We start from the raw sequence: 17,795 nt of genomic DNA on the forward strand, positions 1-17,795 counted from the left end.
AATCTCGTGATTTGGATGGATGATGGACTGATGGTCATGTACAACATGCTGAATTAACCAGGTCGGCTTGCTCAACGTCGGAACAAAAACGTAAATTCTTCACGTGTGAGTGCAGCCGTCGCATGAAAGATTTTGACCTGTGCTGGTTTTCTGGCCATGCATATAGTGAACTGACCCTGGACCCATTGACCAATTACGCTACACCAATATTCAGAAAGCGCTTCCCACTCATGCGAAAGATCGTGATCTCGCCATCACGAATGTTCCCAAGAAAGAATGCGAAGCTACGGCGACTACGAATCAGAGGACGAGCACGAAGACGACGGCGACTGTGAGCCGATGGAGGCTGACCTCATGAATGAGAAGGTCATCCGTCGCGTCCTGCTCGTCCCCGAGGCGGAGGAGCGAGCCAAGTAGATGGCCTCGAGGCCGTCCAGCTGTCGCAGCAAGCGGCCGCACCGGCGACCACCTCCACTGCGGCAGCTGAGCAGCTGCCTCCTCCTCTTCCGGCGGCAAATGTGTGCCTGCTGCCGCAAGTCTTGATGTCATGCTTCCTCGTTCTCTCTTGTTTGACATGATGCTTCCTTGTTTCTCTCTGACCCTATCTACTACCTCTGTGGCTCTGTCCATAAATAGTTCATAAATAGATGCCAAAAGTTTGTCTAAATTTGAATGTATCTAGTCACGATTTAGTGTATAGATACATCCGAATTTAGACAAATCTTTGGCATCTATTTATGGACGGAGGGAGTATGTAGGTCCCTATTGGCAGCGAATTTGTGGGTCGTGATGGGACCCCTTTTCTACCGCTATGAGACACAGCTAGCGGTAGCTTTTCGTGGTGGACAGCGCCTCGTTTTTCCTCTATGGCTGCGACTGGGACCCCAGGCAGAGGGGTCAGGGTGGTGATGAAGGGTGTGTTTCTTGCAAGGGTGCGGTGCGAGGTTCCCTCCCATTTTGCCGCTGCAAAACAATGTGGAGAGCACTTGTGGAGAGGCCAGCTTAACTTTTTTTTAGGGAAAGCCACCACGACACTTTTATTAATTATTGAATAAATTTACATCGTTTGCCAAGTGGCCAGTAACAAATATAGGGATTTTTTGGCAAAAAGGATCAGCTCCATAAGTGAATTGTGAAAAAAGGACCACCCCGAGTGAAATTGACGAAAAAGACAACCTGCGTCGTGGCAGCAAGCTCCCCCAAGCGATACGTGGCACCCGCCGTCACAGCCAGAGGCGGCACGTAATGTTCACGCACCGACAAGAGACACGTGGCACCTTCCACAACCACCCGTGGCGGCAGGTATTGTTCACAGGCTGTGGCGGCAGGTGCCACGTGTCGCTTGGAGAAGCTTGCCGCCATAGGCTGTGGTGGCACGTGCCATGTGTCGCTTGACGAGCTTGCCGCCACGGCGTAGGTGGTCTTTTTTGTCAATTTCACTCGGAAGTGGTCCTTTCTGACAATTCTTTCATGAACGTGGTCCTTTTTGCCAAAAATTCAAATATAGGCGAATTCTTATGCCAAACAATTGACGAGGTTCCTCCGCATTACAAGCCAAATTATGAGCGACTATATTGCTTTCCCTAGGACAATGGACAAACTTAACACTAGTAAAATCTCTGTTTAAAAACGAACATTCCTCATGTATAGTTGGAGCACCTCCAATTGAGTTTCCTCCATCGAGCATGGTTTCAATCACTTCCATAGAGTCAATATTGATAACCAATCTATTGCAACCCACTTGACCTCCAAGTATAAGCAGTGGCGAAGCCGGAAACCCAGAAAGGGGATGCTAACTAATTGCACGAAAAAAATTCTACTTGATTGCCACAAAATTTCTCCATAGTAAAAATAGTACGGCAGATAAAAACATAAGTAGATAATTGAGTAATTGATGAAAAAAACATAAATTAATGCATCCTCCCTAGAAGTACCATCATGGCATCAAGATATCTCACGGCGACCATCAACTTGAGATATTAATGCTCATACATGTAGAACAAATATCAGGTTCTCCAACAGAAGCATTGTAAGTTTCAAGTCCCCGTCCCCAATTAACATAACCATCTTTACTGAATTTATTGTTTTCTCAATTAGCGAATCCTTGTAGGTTTAAAGAGATAATATTTCTCCATCCTAGAAATCGACATAATTATTTAACACACTATAGTTTTTTAGGGGAACGTGGGCTTTATTGATCACATAAATATACTGTCATTACAAATGATCTCACGGAGACACTCCGGAGTCAGACCACATGACACACATCTAGGAGAAAAATCACATAAATGAGCCAAGGAGTGAGAAGCAACATTTGATCCTCGATAAATATGTTTTAAAGAGCAAGACATAAACGACTTCATCACTTTTTTGATGTCTTCAATAACTGGTTCATTAATAGAACGATCAGTAGTTGAAGAGTTGACACGCTGAATAACGGAGAGACAGTCTCATTGAACAAATAAAAAATCTCCAAGCCTTCAGATTGAGCAAAGCATAGGGCCTGCCTAGCCGCAATAGCCTCAGCTAGCTCCGGCGATGTGGTCCCCTCAAAGTGTTCGCTACAAGTAGCCAAACATGCACCATTGTGGTCTCAGATCACAACGCCACTACCCATCCAATTTGAAGCGGAGAAGATTGTTGCATCCACATTGACAGAGACAGTGCCAACCGGCGGTGGAGATGAATTTATTGAGGATATCTTGGTCTCACACCTTTGGTCAGTACCTGGCTTGTATAGATGCTGAAGAATCATGTCAATATAAGATTTAACCTTCATCGCCGGAGCATTTAGATGCATCAGGTTTTCACCTTATCTGATTCTGTTTTGTGCATCCCAAATCTACCACATTGTTGTCATAACATATGTAGCATCCATGTCAGAACACCGCTGAAGAAACTCCAGAGCCCATACCCGCGTAGACGTGAATTGTTGGCGGTGTAGGTGGACACTATACTCAACATTGACCTCCTATCAAACTTCATTAGCAAACTGGTAGAAAAGGAGTGAGTGCTAGATCATTTCCTGCTTGTCGTAGAAGATACATGCATCAGAGGCTAGTATGTTGCGCTTGCATAACTGAACACCATAAGGAAAACAATTGTCAGCAATCCGCTAGAAGTTAATTTTCATCTTTCGAGTACCTTGGTCATCCAAAGCTTCTTCCACTGTTTTGCACCAGCAATTGTCCCTGAAGAGGAGCCGCCACCCCGACGGCTACGGTCAACATGGAACTGGTTAGATCGAGCAAGATTATAAGCCGACTTGACCGTATAAGTACCATAGCGAGTATGAGGCCACGACGGGAAGTCATCACCACCATGATGACTAATTGGAACTTGGAGAATCTGTCGTGCTATTTCCTCATCAAAATGGTACGGATCATATCTATATCCCATGTGCGCGAGTCCTCCGCAATAAGGGTATCAACAATTTGATTTTCAGGACGCCCCACCTAAGGTTGCATCAGTCTAGGGGAAACACCAGGAATCCAGTTGGCAGTTAAGATCTTCATTGTTGCGCCATTTCCAATACCCCATTTGAGACCTTGTTGAACAAGTTTCTTGCGAAAAATAAGGCTGCGCCATATATATGAACTAGAACGATACCCCGCGCGTTGCAGCATATCTCTTTAAGAAATCTAATAAAACACATAAAACTTGGTTTGTAGAATATGCAATATGCAATATTTAGTCGGCCATAGTAGTTGAGACACTAAATTTAATAGGCATGAAATGGATAGGTATTTGAAAATTTAAAGATCGTCATATTCCAGAGGTGTACGTGATTGATTTTGATAAGGTAAAGAACCAAATGATATTGATGGCTTGCATGAAAAATGCATGCACATTGCCACATGTTTTTAAAAAAGTCATATATGGTTACATATGAGAGCACATAATTAACATTGAGTTTAATTCGCAAAGAGTTCATTTGGTTGTCAAACTATTTCGGTGTTCAAGTTGCACATGACTTAACTATGTAATGATATAACAGGAGGGTGCGATATTATCAATCGAGCAGGAAAAAATAGATTGCATTGCTAGTTTAATGGTTAAAAATAAGTAATATAAATATCTTGCTTGTAGAGATAGATAATAAATAAGAAATATTAGTGGGATGAGGTGGACAAATGATTGACTAAGGAAATAGGTGATGTGGATAGCTTGCATATTGAGATAGACAAATACTCCCTCCGTCCCGCGGAGAGTGTCGGACCCGCAATACAAAGTAATTTTTGCAAAAAAGTCCGGAAACAGTGAAAACGCTTCAAAATAGGACACTTCCGGTTTGAAATTGAAACAACGATCTTCCCCGACCTCCGTCTCCGTCCTGGATCTCCGCCGTCCGCCGTTGAGGTATCAGCTCGCCGTCGCTGGGGGCGACCGATCTATCAGCAATTACGACGGGAGCGAGGCCAGCAAACACCGATTGACCCTATCTGGGACCGTCGCCCCCGTTGTCTTCGCGATTGACCGCGACCTCCATTGCAGAGCGCGCGGCGCTCACCGCCGGCTGCTATCTCCTCGGCGCGCCGCGCTTGACTGCTCCGCCGTGCCGCGCCCGAGATCTCCTCGCTCTCCGCCGGCTGTTGTCTCCACCGCGGACGCCTCTGCTCCGTGTGGGTGCTTCGCTGCGCCGCGCACGCACCGCTGGCCAGCTAGCAGCACCACGCCGCCGGCCACGATCTCCCTCCGGCGCTGCGACTGCTGGTCCTGCGGTGCGTCGCTGCTCCTCCGCTGCGCTACTGCTCCTCAGGGCTCAGGCTCGCCGCTAGCCCACTCGTGGCCCTGCTGCCGAGCTCGTCCTTGTCCTCGACGGATCGACCTCTTCCCTGCGCAACTGCGCCGCCGGCTGCTGCGAGGGCGAGCTCCTCTGCTCCCTGGACAAGATCTTCGTCCTCCCCTGAACATGCTCACTGTCCTCTCCTGAACGAGCTCGTCGTCGTCGTCCGTGAATTGTTACCTGAAGAAGGTACTGCATGCAGTTTAAACTTCAGTTTCAGATAAATTGCTGCAAATGCTCAGTTTCAGAAAAACTTCAGTTTCATATGTGGTGGATGGATCTATCTTGGAAAAATATTACTGCAAATATTCAATCACTATATTTCCCAGCCATCATACTCCAACAAGAAGCCACACGCTGTTTAATGGGAGTAGAAGTAATGGAGTACAACAGAAAATGAACTCTTATAAGAATATTTTTTCTTAGAATCTTAAACTGTTGTTCAAGGGGGTACCTGTTGCTATAGTCGCTCTGATCCAATCTTTCCATTGCATTAGCACCTGATATGGTAAGGATGAGCTTGCGTCAGCCGAAGCAACATCAATGACCTGCTCATTTTCATACTTACACTAGATCTCCGCACATCTCCCAATTCTCGGCAGTGCTTTCCCGGCAGTGTCACCTGGAAATGCTTTCTCGGCAGTGCTAACATGGGAATACACAACAAAGGAGCAAATCAGATACTAGTTTGAAAATATAGCCATTCATAATTAAGTGGGTGCTCCACAAGCAAGTGATAACTTGCTGTCGTTAGATGGTTGGGGAACCAAATTTGTAAAATAAAAGGAGAATAGAAAATGTAACACATAGAACCTTGCCCTCTTTACCAACAGTCTTGTTTCACAGGACTTTATGTACCAGGTTGCATAACCACAGAAGTATGTGCCCTGAAATCACAGTACACACAAAACATCAGAAAATCCTGCTGTAGCATTGACATTTCTCACAATTAAGATTATATGATGACAGTGCATTCTGAACTTGTTGCTTACAACCTGTAATCTGAAAACTGGACAGAAAATTTTGATGCCCTTTTAGGGAATGCAATATCCCTTATAAAATGCATAATTGACAGGGTACCTACACAGGATGTGGAGCATCAGTAAGAAACATCAGAAAGAAGTGTATGAGTATAAATGACAGGCAAGAAACATCAGTATAACAGTAAGAAAAAGGCCCTGGGCTGATGCATCAGTATAACATCAGTACATCAGAATAGAATCATTCAGTCAAGTAAGCACCAAACATCAGAATACCTTACAAGCTCAGAAATACTGCTAGCATACTGTCTGCCTACATGGTATTGCTAGTACGGAGTATTTTCAATCAAACAATTTTACTAAAAGATGCCTAATTTAACACTCTCACCATGGGGTGCAGGGGCAGGTGAGGTGGAGACGGCCTGGGCGGAGAGGCACCTCGCGAGGCTGGGGGCGGTGAGCAGACAGTACCGGCCAGCACAGTGCATCGGCGCCGTTGACCTCTGTGCTCCAGTACCGCACATCGCTGCCTGCCGATGGACTCGATTCAGGTTGGAGCAGGCGGCCGCCATCTCTTCCCCACCGCTTCTCATCGCCATAGAAGAGCAGATCGAGCAGAGATTCTCGCAGATCCAGACCCATGTGAGAATTAACATGGCGCTCAAGCCAGCACCGGCGACGAAAAATACGACCTTGCGCTCAGGCTGGCAGGCGGAGGCTTGGCGCGGCGTCAGCGAGACGAGCTCGGCGCGGCGAGCGCGGCGCATCGTCAGCGCGACGAGCGCGGCGCGGGGGCAGCAAGGCGACAGCGAGGCGCGGGGGCAGCAAGGCGACGGCGAGGAACCAGGCGGACGGCGTCCGGTGGCGGTGAGCGAGGAAGAGGAGAAGTGAGCGGTGGAGTTGGAGTACTTCGAGGTTTGTCGGGAATTCTACAGGGGTGTTTTTGCAAAACGACCACTCCGACACTCTCCGCGGGACGGAGGGAGTATTAATAATATAAATATCTTGCTTGTAGAGATAGATAATAAATAAGAACTATTAGTGGGATGAGATGGACAAATGATTGACTAAGGGAATAGGTGATGTGGATAGCTTGCATGTTGAGATAGACAAATATTAATTGCACTTAATGGGGTTTTGTTTTATAAGAAGTATAGATAAGATCGTGGGCTAGGAGCATCCCAGAAATCACAGTTTGGGTAATAGCGTGCTTTAAGCACCCTAGCACATAAGGAGATGGGATCTATCAAAAGTCTCCAACGTTGTCGACCCAACATTGCTTGGTTGAAAAGCTCAAGATCTCGAAATCCTATTCCTCCAAGAGCCTTTGCTGTCGATAGCCACTCCCATGACCTCCAGTGTAACTTTTTCTTCCTATTCGCAATACCCCACTAGTGGTTGGCTATTGATTTTCTAACAGAATCACACGTTGACACCGGTAGTTGGAAGCAACTCATAACATGTGCAGGAATGGCATGAATAACAGATTTTAGTAGAACTTCATTCCCTGCCGGAGACACCGGTCGGTCAGACCATCCACTCATACACCTCCACATGCGATCAAACAAATATTTGAAGGTACTCACATGTGATCTTCCTACTTCACTTGGCATGCCCACATATGTTTCATATATGCAAAGCTTCATATAAATAAACATCCAACCGCTGCATCACCTCATCTCTAATCGCATGTGCACAGTGGGAACCAAAGAAAATAAAACCAGAATATCAAACATAAAATCATTATTTGTGGTCTTACATATCGACTAAAGAAGAAGGGACGGAAATTTCACATTGCATGTAGAAGTTAGTCAAAGAAGAACAAATCCTCACTTCTTCAATAATCGATAGTTGCAAATTGGTGGAGGAGGGTGGAGGAAATGCACAATTAGGATGTGATTGTGGTCTGTCGCTAAGAGCATCTCCACTCGTTCCCCCGAACAGGCCCCCGGCGAGCGTTTTTTCCATCCGGACGGCGTAATTCGGCCCAGTCGCGCCCCCGGTTCCTCGTTTTCGTCCGGATTTGGGCCTAAATTCATCCGGCGATCCCACGACATCCCCGGCCCCCGGGGAGCGCTCGGGGACTCCGGACGAAACGAAAGCGCGCGAAACGGCGAGGAAACTTCCCGCGCGTCTGGTGGCCCCAACTTGTCGGCGAGAGAAACCGATCGTCGTCCTCATCGCATCGTCTTCCGCGCGCTGTAAAAGCCTGCCGCCGGTCTGCATTCGCCGGCCACGCGGCGAGTTATAATGTCGTCGTCTTCCGCGCACGCATCGTCTTCCGCGCGCACTAAAGGCTGCCGCCGGTCAGCTCGCCGCGGACGCGTCGCAATCCACGCGGCATTTAATCCCCGCGCCAGCCACGCCTATATACGCCGGTCCGCTCGCCGCGAGGCGTACCCCGTGCTCCACTCTCCCCTCCACTCTCCCTCTACTCTCAAGATGGCGTTCTACGACGACGACGGCGCAGCCAACAACGGCTTCCCCCGCCGGTCGCTCCACGCGTGGGAGGGGCACCTCCTCCACCAGGCGGGGTACCCCTGCCCGCCGGACACGAGGCCTCCCGGAGGCGGCTGGCGGCTAAGTGCTGGCGGCGTTCCAATCCCGCCGCCGCCGCGGGGCCAGGCCCTCGACGTCGCCATCGAGGAGGCGAGGATGACCATGACCGACGAGGAGCGCGCCGACCCGCGCCACCACCCCGAGAACTACACGCGGTGGAACTCCTACTTCCTCCGGCGGTGGGAGCGGGAGCTGGCGGCCTACGACGGCCCGCCGCCTCCGCCTGCGCGCAACAACGCCGCGGGCCACCGACGGTGGTGGAGCGCGCCGGAAAGGACATTGGCGAACGTCCTCGCGCACATCGAGGGCGGCAACTTCCCGGTGCTCACGATGCCCCCTCCATCGGCATCGAGGGCATCGGCGAGCCGCCGTCGGGGAAGCGTCTGGCAGCCACGGCGCATGGCTGCCAGCTCGTCATCTTCCGGATCGGCGTCAAGGTCATCCTTGGCGCCGGTGAAGAGGGTGGAGGCGACGTCGCCTTCGACGCCGGTGCGCGTCAAGAAGGAGCCGGCGTATCCGCCGACGACCAGAGGGCGCAGCAGCGGCGCCCTCGTCATCCGCGAACAGCCTTCCGCGCCGCAGAGCGGCCGGAAGAAGACGAAGAAAGAGGCCGCCGCAAGCCAGCTCGCCGAGGAGGAGGCGAAGCGCGCGGAGGACGCCGCGATGGCGGAGGCGATCGCCGGTCGCCGCACGACATGGAGGAGGAGAAGCGCGCGGACGACGCCGCACCGGATCGGGCCGGGCGCGGCCGGGAGCGCGAGGAGGCGGAGCAGCGGCGGCGGCCGCCGGACCCGGCCGCCGCACGCCAACTCGCCGCCCGCGCCGCTCCAACCGCCAACGACGATGTCGCGCGGTACCGCCGTCCTGCGACACCTCCATCCGGCGTCGTTGTCCCCGTCGTCGACCTCGAGTCCTCCGACGACGACTGGTACAAGCCATCCCCGGGGTGGGGAGACGCCGGCCAGGGCAGCAGCAGCCAGGCCGCGCAGCCGAAGGCCAACGACGACGGCTCCGACGACGACGGCTCCGACGACGACGGCGGCGACTACACGGTGTTCTACCGCCATTTCGGCATGTAGAGCGCCGTGTTTTAAAATTAGCGTTTGAATTCCCCTAGCCGAATTCGAAATATAGTCGAATTCGGCCTCTATGTATGAACTCGTCCCGTAATGTAATAAATATCATTAAATTTAGTCTATATTCACCCGTTTTTAGCCGTAGTTTGTCAAGTTTCCGTTTTTTAAATTCGCATCGTCGACTTCGCCTGGGCACGCGGCTGGGAAACTACTACTCCCCACGCCAAATCTTCCTCCAATCCGGACGAAAATTTCGCCGGATTTTGGCGTGGGGAGCGCCAACGAGTGGGGATGCTCTAACCAGGTGAACATCACCGAGAATTTCTTGGGGTCAATGGCTCAATGTTGCCTATGGTCGGAACTCGGGTGTCGAGGGCGAGGATAGCGGAGAAGAAACGAAGTGACTAGGCAGAGAGATGAGTAGAGGAGACAAACCATGTCGGCCAGACTCGGAGAGTTCTTTGGTTGGCATGTGCTGCCCTGCTTTGGTCTCTTTGGAACGTTAGAAACAAATTCACCATTGAGGGTAGTTTCCCTACTGACCCGGCTAACGGCTTGTACAAAATGATCTGTTTACCTGCGGGCGTGGAAGCTTCGGCTAGGAGAGGAGACCGGCATGCGGTGGAGCCGGTGATTGGCGGGATCCGAGCTCTTCATGCTTCTATCGGAGATAGTGTTTAGTTCCTTGTGCTCCCCTGCGGGGCCAAGTGGTGTCCGGTGGCGTCCGGTGTTTCTAGGTGGCAGGTGCGTGACGTTGGGGCGTCGCCTTTCCATCTGGTGATCTTGGTCGCTTACCTTGTATCTTGTGCGGTCCAGGTCCTGTAACCTGTGTTGGTGGTTGTGTGGAGCATCCCTCCATCTTGTCGTGTTGTGTCTGGTTCGTGTTTGGATGATGTATGAATGCTGCCGTTGGGGCTTTATTAATTTAAAGCCGGGCTCTGCTCGAGCCTTATGTTTCAAACCGTGACTGGCCTGGGAGTTTCGATCGATCGATCAGATTGTGCCAAGCGACGACCGAATGGGCCAGAAGGCACGTAGTCTCCCATGGACCAGAAGGTGCTAGGAGGGCCATGCGGTGCTAAGCTAACACGTTGCCCAAATTTTCCCCTGTTTACCACATACAAGCTCCCTTGTATATTGGGCTGGACCGGTGCCTATAGCCCTGGTAGCACCAGACCCAGCTCCGCCACTATAATTTTTTTAAAAATTATATTTTTTAAAATTTGTAAACTTTTTGAATTTTTTTATTTTTCTTTTTGAAATTTTATAATTTTTGAGAAATTTTAAAACACACAAACACACACACACATACACATACCACACATAAACTACACACACATACACACTAAGAAGGCTTAAGAGGGTTGATATGATACTAATATGAGCCCTGCTATACGTACGACAATCCATGTACGATACTCGTACGATCTGCCTGACAGCAAGCTAACTTCACGCGCGGAACATAACAGTGTGCCTGACAGCTATTTGCCTACTCCTACTCAGAACTAAAGCCAGCCAATCTACGCCGCCAAGTGCAAGATCAAATCCAGAGATATTTCATATATTTTGGTAACCGAATTTGGTCCAAGAAAAAGAAAACGATTTTCGGGCAATATTTTAGATTTTCGGCTGGGAAGGACGAAAAGAAAGAACACGTTGGGATACTAGAGAACCACAAGTCCATATCATGGCGGTGACAACGACAACCAAGGTGACGATAGCTGCGGCAACGACAACTGTCCAGACTGTAAAACAATGTAATTGGGAGAACTTGCTCAACCCTCTAGGGGTGACATATCTCATATATATATGGGTACAACGTACACGTACAAGTATAATACAAGAAAGGCTATACAAAGTCTAACACCCTCTCTCAATCTCAACTCAATCCTGATGTAGCAAGAAGGTTGAGATTGCGCCTACAGACCTCAAACATAGGCAAAGGTAGAGGCTTGGTGAAGATGTCCGCAAGTTGATCTTTTGAAGAGATGAATTTGATTTGTAATAGCTTCTGTGAAAAGTTCCCTCACAAAATGAAAATCAATCTCTACGTTGCGGTCGTCTTCCACGAATGGCAGCAGGCCGCAATTTCGAGTTCCCGGAGAACATGACGGACGACGAGATAGCGAAGCTTGGCGTCCTCGTCTCCGAGAACGACGCGCCTGTGCAGCCGCCGCTGCCCCGGTACGCCACCGGCGTCATGCCGCCGGGTCTGTCGGAGGATGAAGCCCTTCGACTGGCACTACAGGACTCGGCGGCGCCACAACCGCAGCCCTGGGCACCGCCTCCACCACCGCCACAGCCGCAGCCCTGGGCGCCTCCTCCACCGCCGCAACCATACCCCTGGGCGCCTCCGCCGCCGCCACAGCCGCAGCTCTGGGCGCCTCCACCGCCGCAGCCCTGGGTGCCTCCTCCACCTCCAGCACCGCCGGCGCGCCCGGCGTACGCTCCCCCGGATGGCAACTGGCCGTGGGTGATACCGGAGCTCATCGTGCTCGACAGCGACGAGGAGCAGCAGTAGGCGTTAGGGTTTTTTTTCATGTTATGTAAATTATGTTTCATGTTTAAAAAAATGATTCGGCCAAAAAAATGCGTCGTGCCGCTGGAGCCACCCTCGACGCAAACGGACGCGCGGTCGATTTCTACCATTTTGGCCGACGCAAACGGACGCGCGCGGACGCTAAAATGCGTCGCGCCGCTAGAGATGCCCTTAGTCCATCAGCTTCGTAAAGATCAAGGTATTCAGCGCTAATAAGGATTGATCAGACTTATCAGGCTAGATATAACGATGTGGAAGAAGCCAAGACAGAGAATATTACGGCTGTTGTTTTGTTTTGGGCTGGGACTTAACATAAGGAACTGGGGCTGAGGTTGATTAGCGTGGTGGGTTCAGAAGAAAATTAGCGCTGTGGAGAAGCATCGTACCAGGATCGTACATACATTGTCGTGTGTGGAGCAAATTCCTACTAATATCAATAAGAATTTTAGTAGTACAAGGGTAGCTCAATTAAATAGAACTAGTGGTTGGGGCCCCCCTTGGGGCGCCTCCTCGCCGGAGCAATGCATCCCAATTCATGCGCATGAAAGTAAATTTACTGAGTCTAAAGGGCACTTCCTATGCCCATGTTTACTTTTCTTTATTTATTATTTAGATCCACTTACACAGTAAACTCTCCATAGTTAAATGGCCCAAAACGGCACAACATGTTTACTGGACACCATTAACTTTACATTAAATTTTGCAATGAAGGCAATAGCTACAGTACACTTTGCACTTTATATTGGCGAAGATATACACCGAAAGAAAATCATCAAAAATGATAAGTCTGAGGTATCCTTAATACAAATATAGAAAAATTGTATGAAAGCTCCACAATACACCTTCTTTTCTTTCCTTTCGAGGGTAAATTAGAAAGGGAATATGCAAGACTTTCAGTTTGTCGACCTGCAAAGTTTACCGTTGCAGTCCATGCTTCAGCAAGGGTGCATATATATTGATGCTGAGTGTCTACCAAGTCAATATTAGAAGTCTGAAAAATCAAATGGTAGCAAGAAAGCTAACATCCTCCCCAATGCACACATTTGTAATTGATACTTTGGAATCACATGACATGAATGAAACCTTAGCAGCAGAATTTCAACTTTTGCGGTCAGAACATCCAATCAACAATAGATATGGGTAACAGTGCATTGGGTACACCAATTCAGTGGTAAGTATATCTAACAAGGAATACATTAAAGCATATATAGTCCCATGACTCATCAGATTGATTCTATCAGTAATCAGTAACAAAGTTAACATGAAGCTCCAGGAACAAGAAAGTAGAAGTATGCACTGTGTAGGGCATAGTATTGAATGGTAACCCATCATAGATCTAACATATTACTTGTTTCACCTAAACTGTATTTGTTTGGTGATTATCCAAAACTGGATACTTAATTTCAAAATATGAAGATGCCTATCTTAACAAATAGGAGTATATACATAAAGGTCACATGCATATGTGCCTTTTGGAAATGTACCTCTGGGGAATCCCATCATTAATTGATCTTTCCATCAGTAGGTCTCCCATTATAGAGTGGAACCAGAATTCAGGGAGTGCTTTCTGAAAGAATGGACAATTAGTAGAGAATTCAGTTAGCGCCTTAAAAGAACTTTGAAACATAATGAAAATTTTTATTTTGAACAGACTACTAACAAAACATTTTTTTTGTCCAATTAGTGTAGAGTAGAGAATTCAGTTAGCGCCTGCAATTTTACATTTTTCTTCATGCTATTCTATCTTAATTAAAGATTCTTCAAAGATAAAAAAAATGTAGTCATTGACTTGTTCCTTCATATGCATCAAAAATTCAGTAAGGAAAGTATAATTCTTTATTGAAAACAAAAAACTTTGGTGTGCACAGTACCACAAACCTTCTGAATCATAGTACCATGCGAAAATGTTGATTCATCCATTTGGTAAATTGGTAGTACATGCCGATAATTTGGGTTCCTTTAAAATTTTATAATTACCACATGTAACTGCATCATCAAGCCTAAAAATAACACTAAATCACTACTATTGATCTGGATCTGGATCTGGATACTTCATGGAAAGAAGAAACCATCAAAATATATTTTCAGTCCAATGCTTTAGTTGAGCTTCTGGTCCAGCCTTTATATTTCAACTTGTACACTACCACATATTTCTTATCTGACGCAAAGAAAGGGAAAAAAGGCTAGCACACAATTTAACAAGAAGGGAGGGGGAGATGAGACTTGAGGAGTTTGCCACGTTCTCACCAGCAAAGGAGATGGCAATGTTCGTGAAAGCAGCGGCTTCCACACAAAAGCATAGAGGTGAGCATGTAGACAGAGAGGGGCACAACCAGTTGCATGATTGCATTCTCTTCTTGCCGGCACTCGCCGAGGTAGAAGGTCCTGGCCCATCCGATAATAGATGTACAAGCTGTAGCAAGTACTAACGAACATAAGCAGTGAAATACCAGCAGTATACTAACACTGCTATTTGAAAGACTAATCATATGAGGAGGGGGGCAAAACAACTCTTATATATGAAAAAGTGAAATAAGACGATAGAACTATATGCGAGTACATCATGTAAAATAGAACTACTGATGATGCATGAAGATAAGATTAGTTGAGCCATCAATTTTTGAAGAAAATGTGGTGTATATGAAGAAAAAAAAAGTGGGTGCAAACAGAGGAAACGTACAACCAGACAAATCTACTTCAATGAAATACCAGAAAGTATTATATGCAAGAGTATGAACGTGAGCAGACCAGTCCAGAAAATATACCATGGGAGTACATGCGCATAACTTTGTAGATCACATTCTTGGTTGATATATTAAGAAATCAAAATGTTTGAATGTGAAGTGATGAAATATATTGACCAGTAGAAAGAAATTTTGCAGCAGTTACCTCTCTTAGCATCAGGAAGATGGCCTTCATGGGGGCAAACTGAGGAATCCTGATACATTATTGAAAGCAGTCAATGTGTGAGCATCAGGAACATTGCATCCATTTATAAGGAAATGAGATGAGATTTTACATACACATCTTCCAGGAACAAACTGAACAGATGGACCCCAATAACTTACTGCATGCAAGTAAAATCTACCTGTTTCACAACATGAATAGGAAGCAACATTTAAGATGTGTGGAAGAATACTCCCTCAGTTTAGCACAAAAGCAAACTCAAGCATATGGCCAAATACCTAATAAAGAGATGAAGCGTGACAACAAGAAAGCATATGCAAGTGTTTAGGATGAAATCATGAATACCCTAACAGGGATTATCATTTAAGGGACCTGCTCCTAGGATAATGGTAGGCGTTCTCCATTTGCATCACGTATTTTCCACTGCAAAAGATCCTGACCAACGATCATCTTTGTTACTCGTATTAGAAGGCTATCTATATATAGAATGAAAAGAAGGAAAAGCACGGGGATCCAGAGCAGACTCAACAACCCAAGCAGAAGTCTATCACTAACTTACCATATGTACTCTGTGTTAGCTCATCTGCAGCACTCCGCAGCCAATCCAGAGCCCCAATGCCATCATACTCGGTGGCATATGCTCCTAGACTCCACCGCCTCGGCCGACAACCCCGCAGCTGTGACTATACACCCACGACCAATGTCGCCAGTCATGACGTTGCCGACAACCAATACAAGCGGTAGCTACAATGTAGGGAAGCCATGCTCCTACGACCAGATTGGCGTCAAAGCAATCACCTTCCCAGCAGCGGTGTATTCCCTTTCTTCATAACATGAAATTCGTTTTTAGTCCTATTTTTTTTTTCTGCAGCTATTGCTGCATTGGAGCGTTTCAACAAACATATGGTGGGCATGGCACAAACCTGCTAGGTCTGGTGCCTCGCGGATGGCCTGACGATTGCAGCAGTATCCATCGTTTCGACACCGAGGATTCATCTTGAGGACGCCGGACAGTTCATGCATGGCGAACTTAGCAGGAAAAGTGGAGTGAGGCTGAGATGCCTTGCTCCCCGCCCCCTGTGTCCAAACCTCCAACCCCTCAACATGGACATGTCCTGGTCGTGCGGCGTGGAGAGGAAGGAGCCCGGTCTTCTTTGCCCCTCTCCCGCAGCTCCTGCAACCACTGGCCCTTCTACCAAGGGAGGCCGGTGACGAGCACCCGTCTGCTTGACGACGACGAGGCGGCGCGATAGATACGAGGTGAAGGACGTTGGGGAAAGATGAGAAAGGCGGAGGGAGGAGATGAGGGAGGCCGGTGGGGAAAGAGGAGGTGGGTGGCGGGAGGTCATCGGCGGATCAGCGCTCACCGCAGCGGCGGAGGCGAGATTGCGTGTGTGAGAAGGGGGAAGCGCCAGGGGAGGCGGCGACAGTACGCGAGTGAATGCCGTTAGTTTTTTCCTGGTCTCTATCTCCTTTTCCCCAAGCCAACCACCGTGTCACACTTGGACCAATCGGTGGAGTACCAAAGTGAGATTGTGTTCCGCGTTTGTCAACGGTAGCTGTGTGCGTTCAGTCGTGACTAAAAATTCTGTATATTTTTGATCTATTTTTAATTCAGTCTCTCAAAACTGAAGACCGGAATATCCTTGTCAATTTTACTACCCGATAAATTACAGTACCGGAATGTGGTGGTTTGTGTAAGCACAGAAATTGTACAATATTATGCAAAGCTGTCATTCTGACCGGAATATCCTTGTCAGTGCATAACTCATTATTAATTGGCAGGGATAAAAATCTATCTAAAATTCGCAAATAAATACTCTATGCAAAGCTTGAAGCATTGTCTACAACTTTTATTTGGAGACTGAGTTTAAAAAATGTTGAAGCATTATCTACAACTTTTATTTGGAGACTGATGTATAAAACTGAATTAATCGGAGACATGTTACACTCAACATTCACCGAAATTCACTTTGGCATGGACTTCCACAAAGATATGAACTCGCATTGCATGATTGCTCACTGCTTGCTTGCTGTCTACCCGGTCGTTTAGCTGCCGCCCCTCACTTAAAGTTTGGTCCATTTGGTTACCTAGAACAAATTGACCGAACTAAATTTGTTCTTTGAATTTTACTGCCCCATCTTTGATGATCGTTCTCGCTCTATTGGTTTTGGTTTTGGTTCAGCAGTTTTTATGCCCATCCCTAGTCACGGATCCATAAAGAACCATTTATGTCATCGAAACTAGACTGTGGCCACAATGTTGTCAAGATTACAACTACATGAGTTACAATTTGGAATAATTTTTCACAGATGCTGACTTGAGAAGATGTCTTACGTAGCAGCGTAGAACAATATTTGTATATGTAGGTGACAACTTTTTTTTTTGACCAGAAATGATATCCCTGTCACCGTGACTTGTCACACGTCCACTAGCGCATCATCTTACCGATGCGGCAAGCTTGCCGAATGGCTGGTCTCGTCGCAGCAAAGGTTCAAAACTAATGACGTTTGTATTCTGCGCTGAAAAACTAAGGTGATGACTTACGAAAAAAAAATTAAATGAAACCAAAAACGCTAGAAGGAGGGCTTGAACCTCCGACTTTGTGGTTAACAGCCACACGCTCTAGCCAACTGAGCTATTCCAGCTTGTGATTGCATTTTGATATAGAACATTGATAACCATTCACCAGTCGATGACGTTCCGGCATTTCAAACACACCAAGAAAGAGGGAAACCGGTACGCCCCCATTCTCCCCGACGCCTTCTTGTAAATCATGGGATTACAAATATTTCATTGTAATGTTTAACAAACTTTATTATGTCCAAACAAATAATGAAGTTTACATGAAAAATGAAAGAGCATAGTTCATAACTAAGAAATAATATGAGACGAGAGTGACTACTCCTCATTCTCTTCGTGGCATGCCAATGTCCATATGTGATCA

The 17,795-nt window shown here is 47.4% G+C and overlaps 1 protein-coding gene and 1 non-coding gene across 2 annotated transcripts; both read right to left on the reverse strand.

Moving 5' to 3' along the window:
- Positions 1–4,657: 4,657 nt before the first annotated feature.
- LOC124694338 lies at positions 4,658–6,533 on the reverse strand. Its single transcript, XM_047227334.1, has 4 exons — positions 6,155–6,533; positions 5,782–5,866; positions 5,241–5,673; positions 4,658–4,978 (listed from the first exon to the last, which is right to left on the reverse strand). Exons 1-3 carry the CDS (start codon positions 6,531–6,533, stop codon positions 5,637–5,639), a joined length of 501 nt encoding a protein of 166 aa, XP_047083290.1. The 3' UTR covers positions 4,658–4,978; positions 5,241–5,636.
- Positions 6,534–17,422: 10,889 nt separating this feature from the next.
- TRNAN-GUU lies at positions 17,423–17,496 on the reverse strand. Its single transcript has one exon. It is a non-coding gene; the product is annotated as a tRNA-Asn (tRNA).
- Between the last annotated feature and the right edge of the window lie 299 nt (positions 17,497–17,795).

Source organism: Lolium rigidum, chromosome 3 (genome assembly GCF_022539505.1).
Source record: "Lolium rigidum isolate FL_2022 chromosome 3, APGP_CSIRO_Lrig_0.1, whole genome shotgun sequence".
Lineage (NCBI taxonomy): Eukaryota > Viridiplantae > Streptophyta > Magnoliopsida > Poales > Poaceae > Lolium > Lolium rigidum.

What these genes read in the sequence shown, in the direction of transcription:
- LOC124694338 (XM_047227334.1), bottom strand. Translation starts at nt 6,533, where the DNA reads ATGCGCCGCGCTCGCCGCGCCGAGCTCGTCTCGCTGACGCCGCGCCAA. An exon ending in ACCTGCCCCTGCACCCCATG is followed by an intron (nt 5,867 to 6,154) that starts GTGAGAGTGTTA and finishes CATCCTGTGTAG; the next exon opens with GTACCCTGTCAATTATGCAT. An exon ending in GTCCAGTTTTCAGATTACAG is followed by an intron (nt 5,674 to 5,781) that starts GTTGTAAGCAAC and finishes CTGTGATTTCAG; the next exon opens with GGCACATACTTCTGTGGTTA.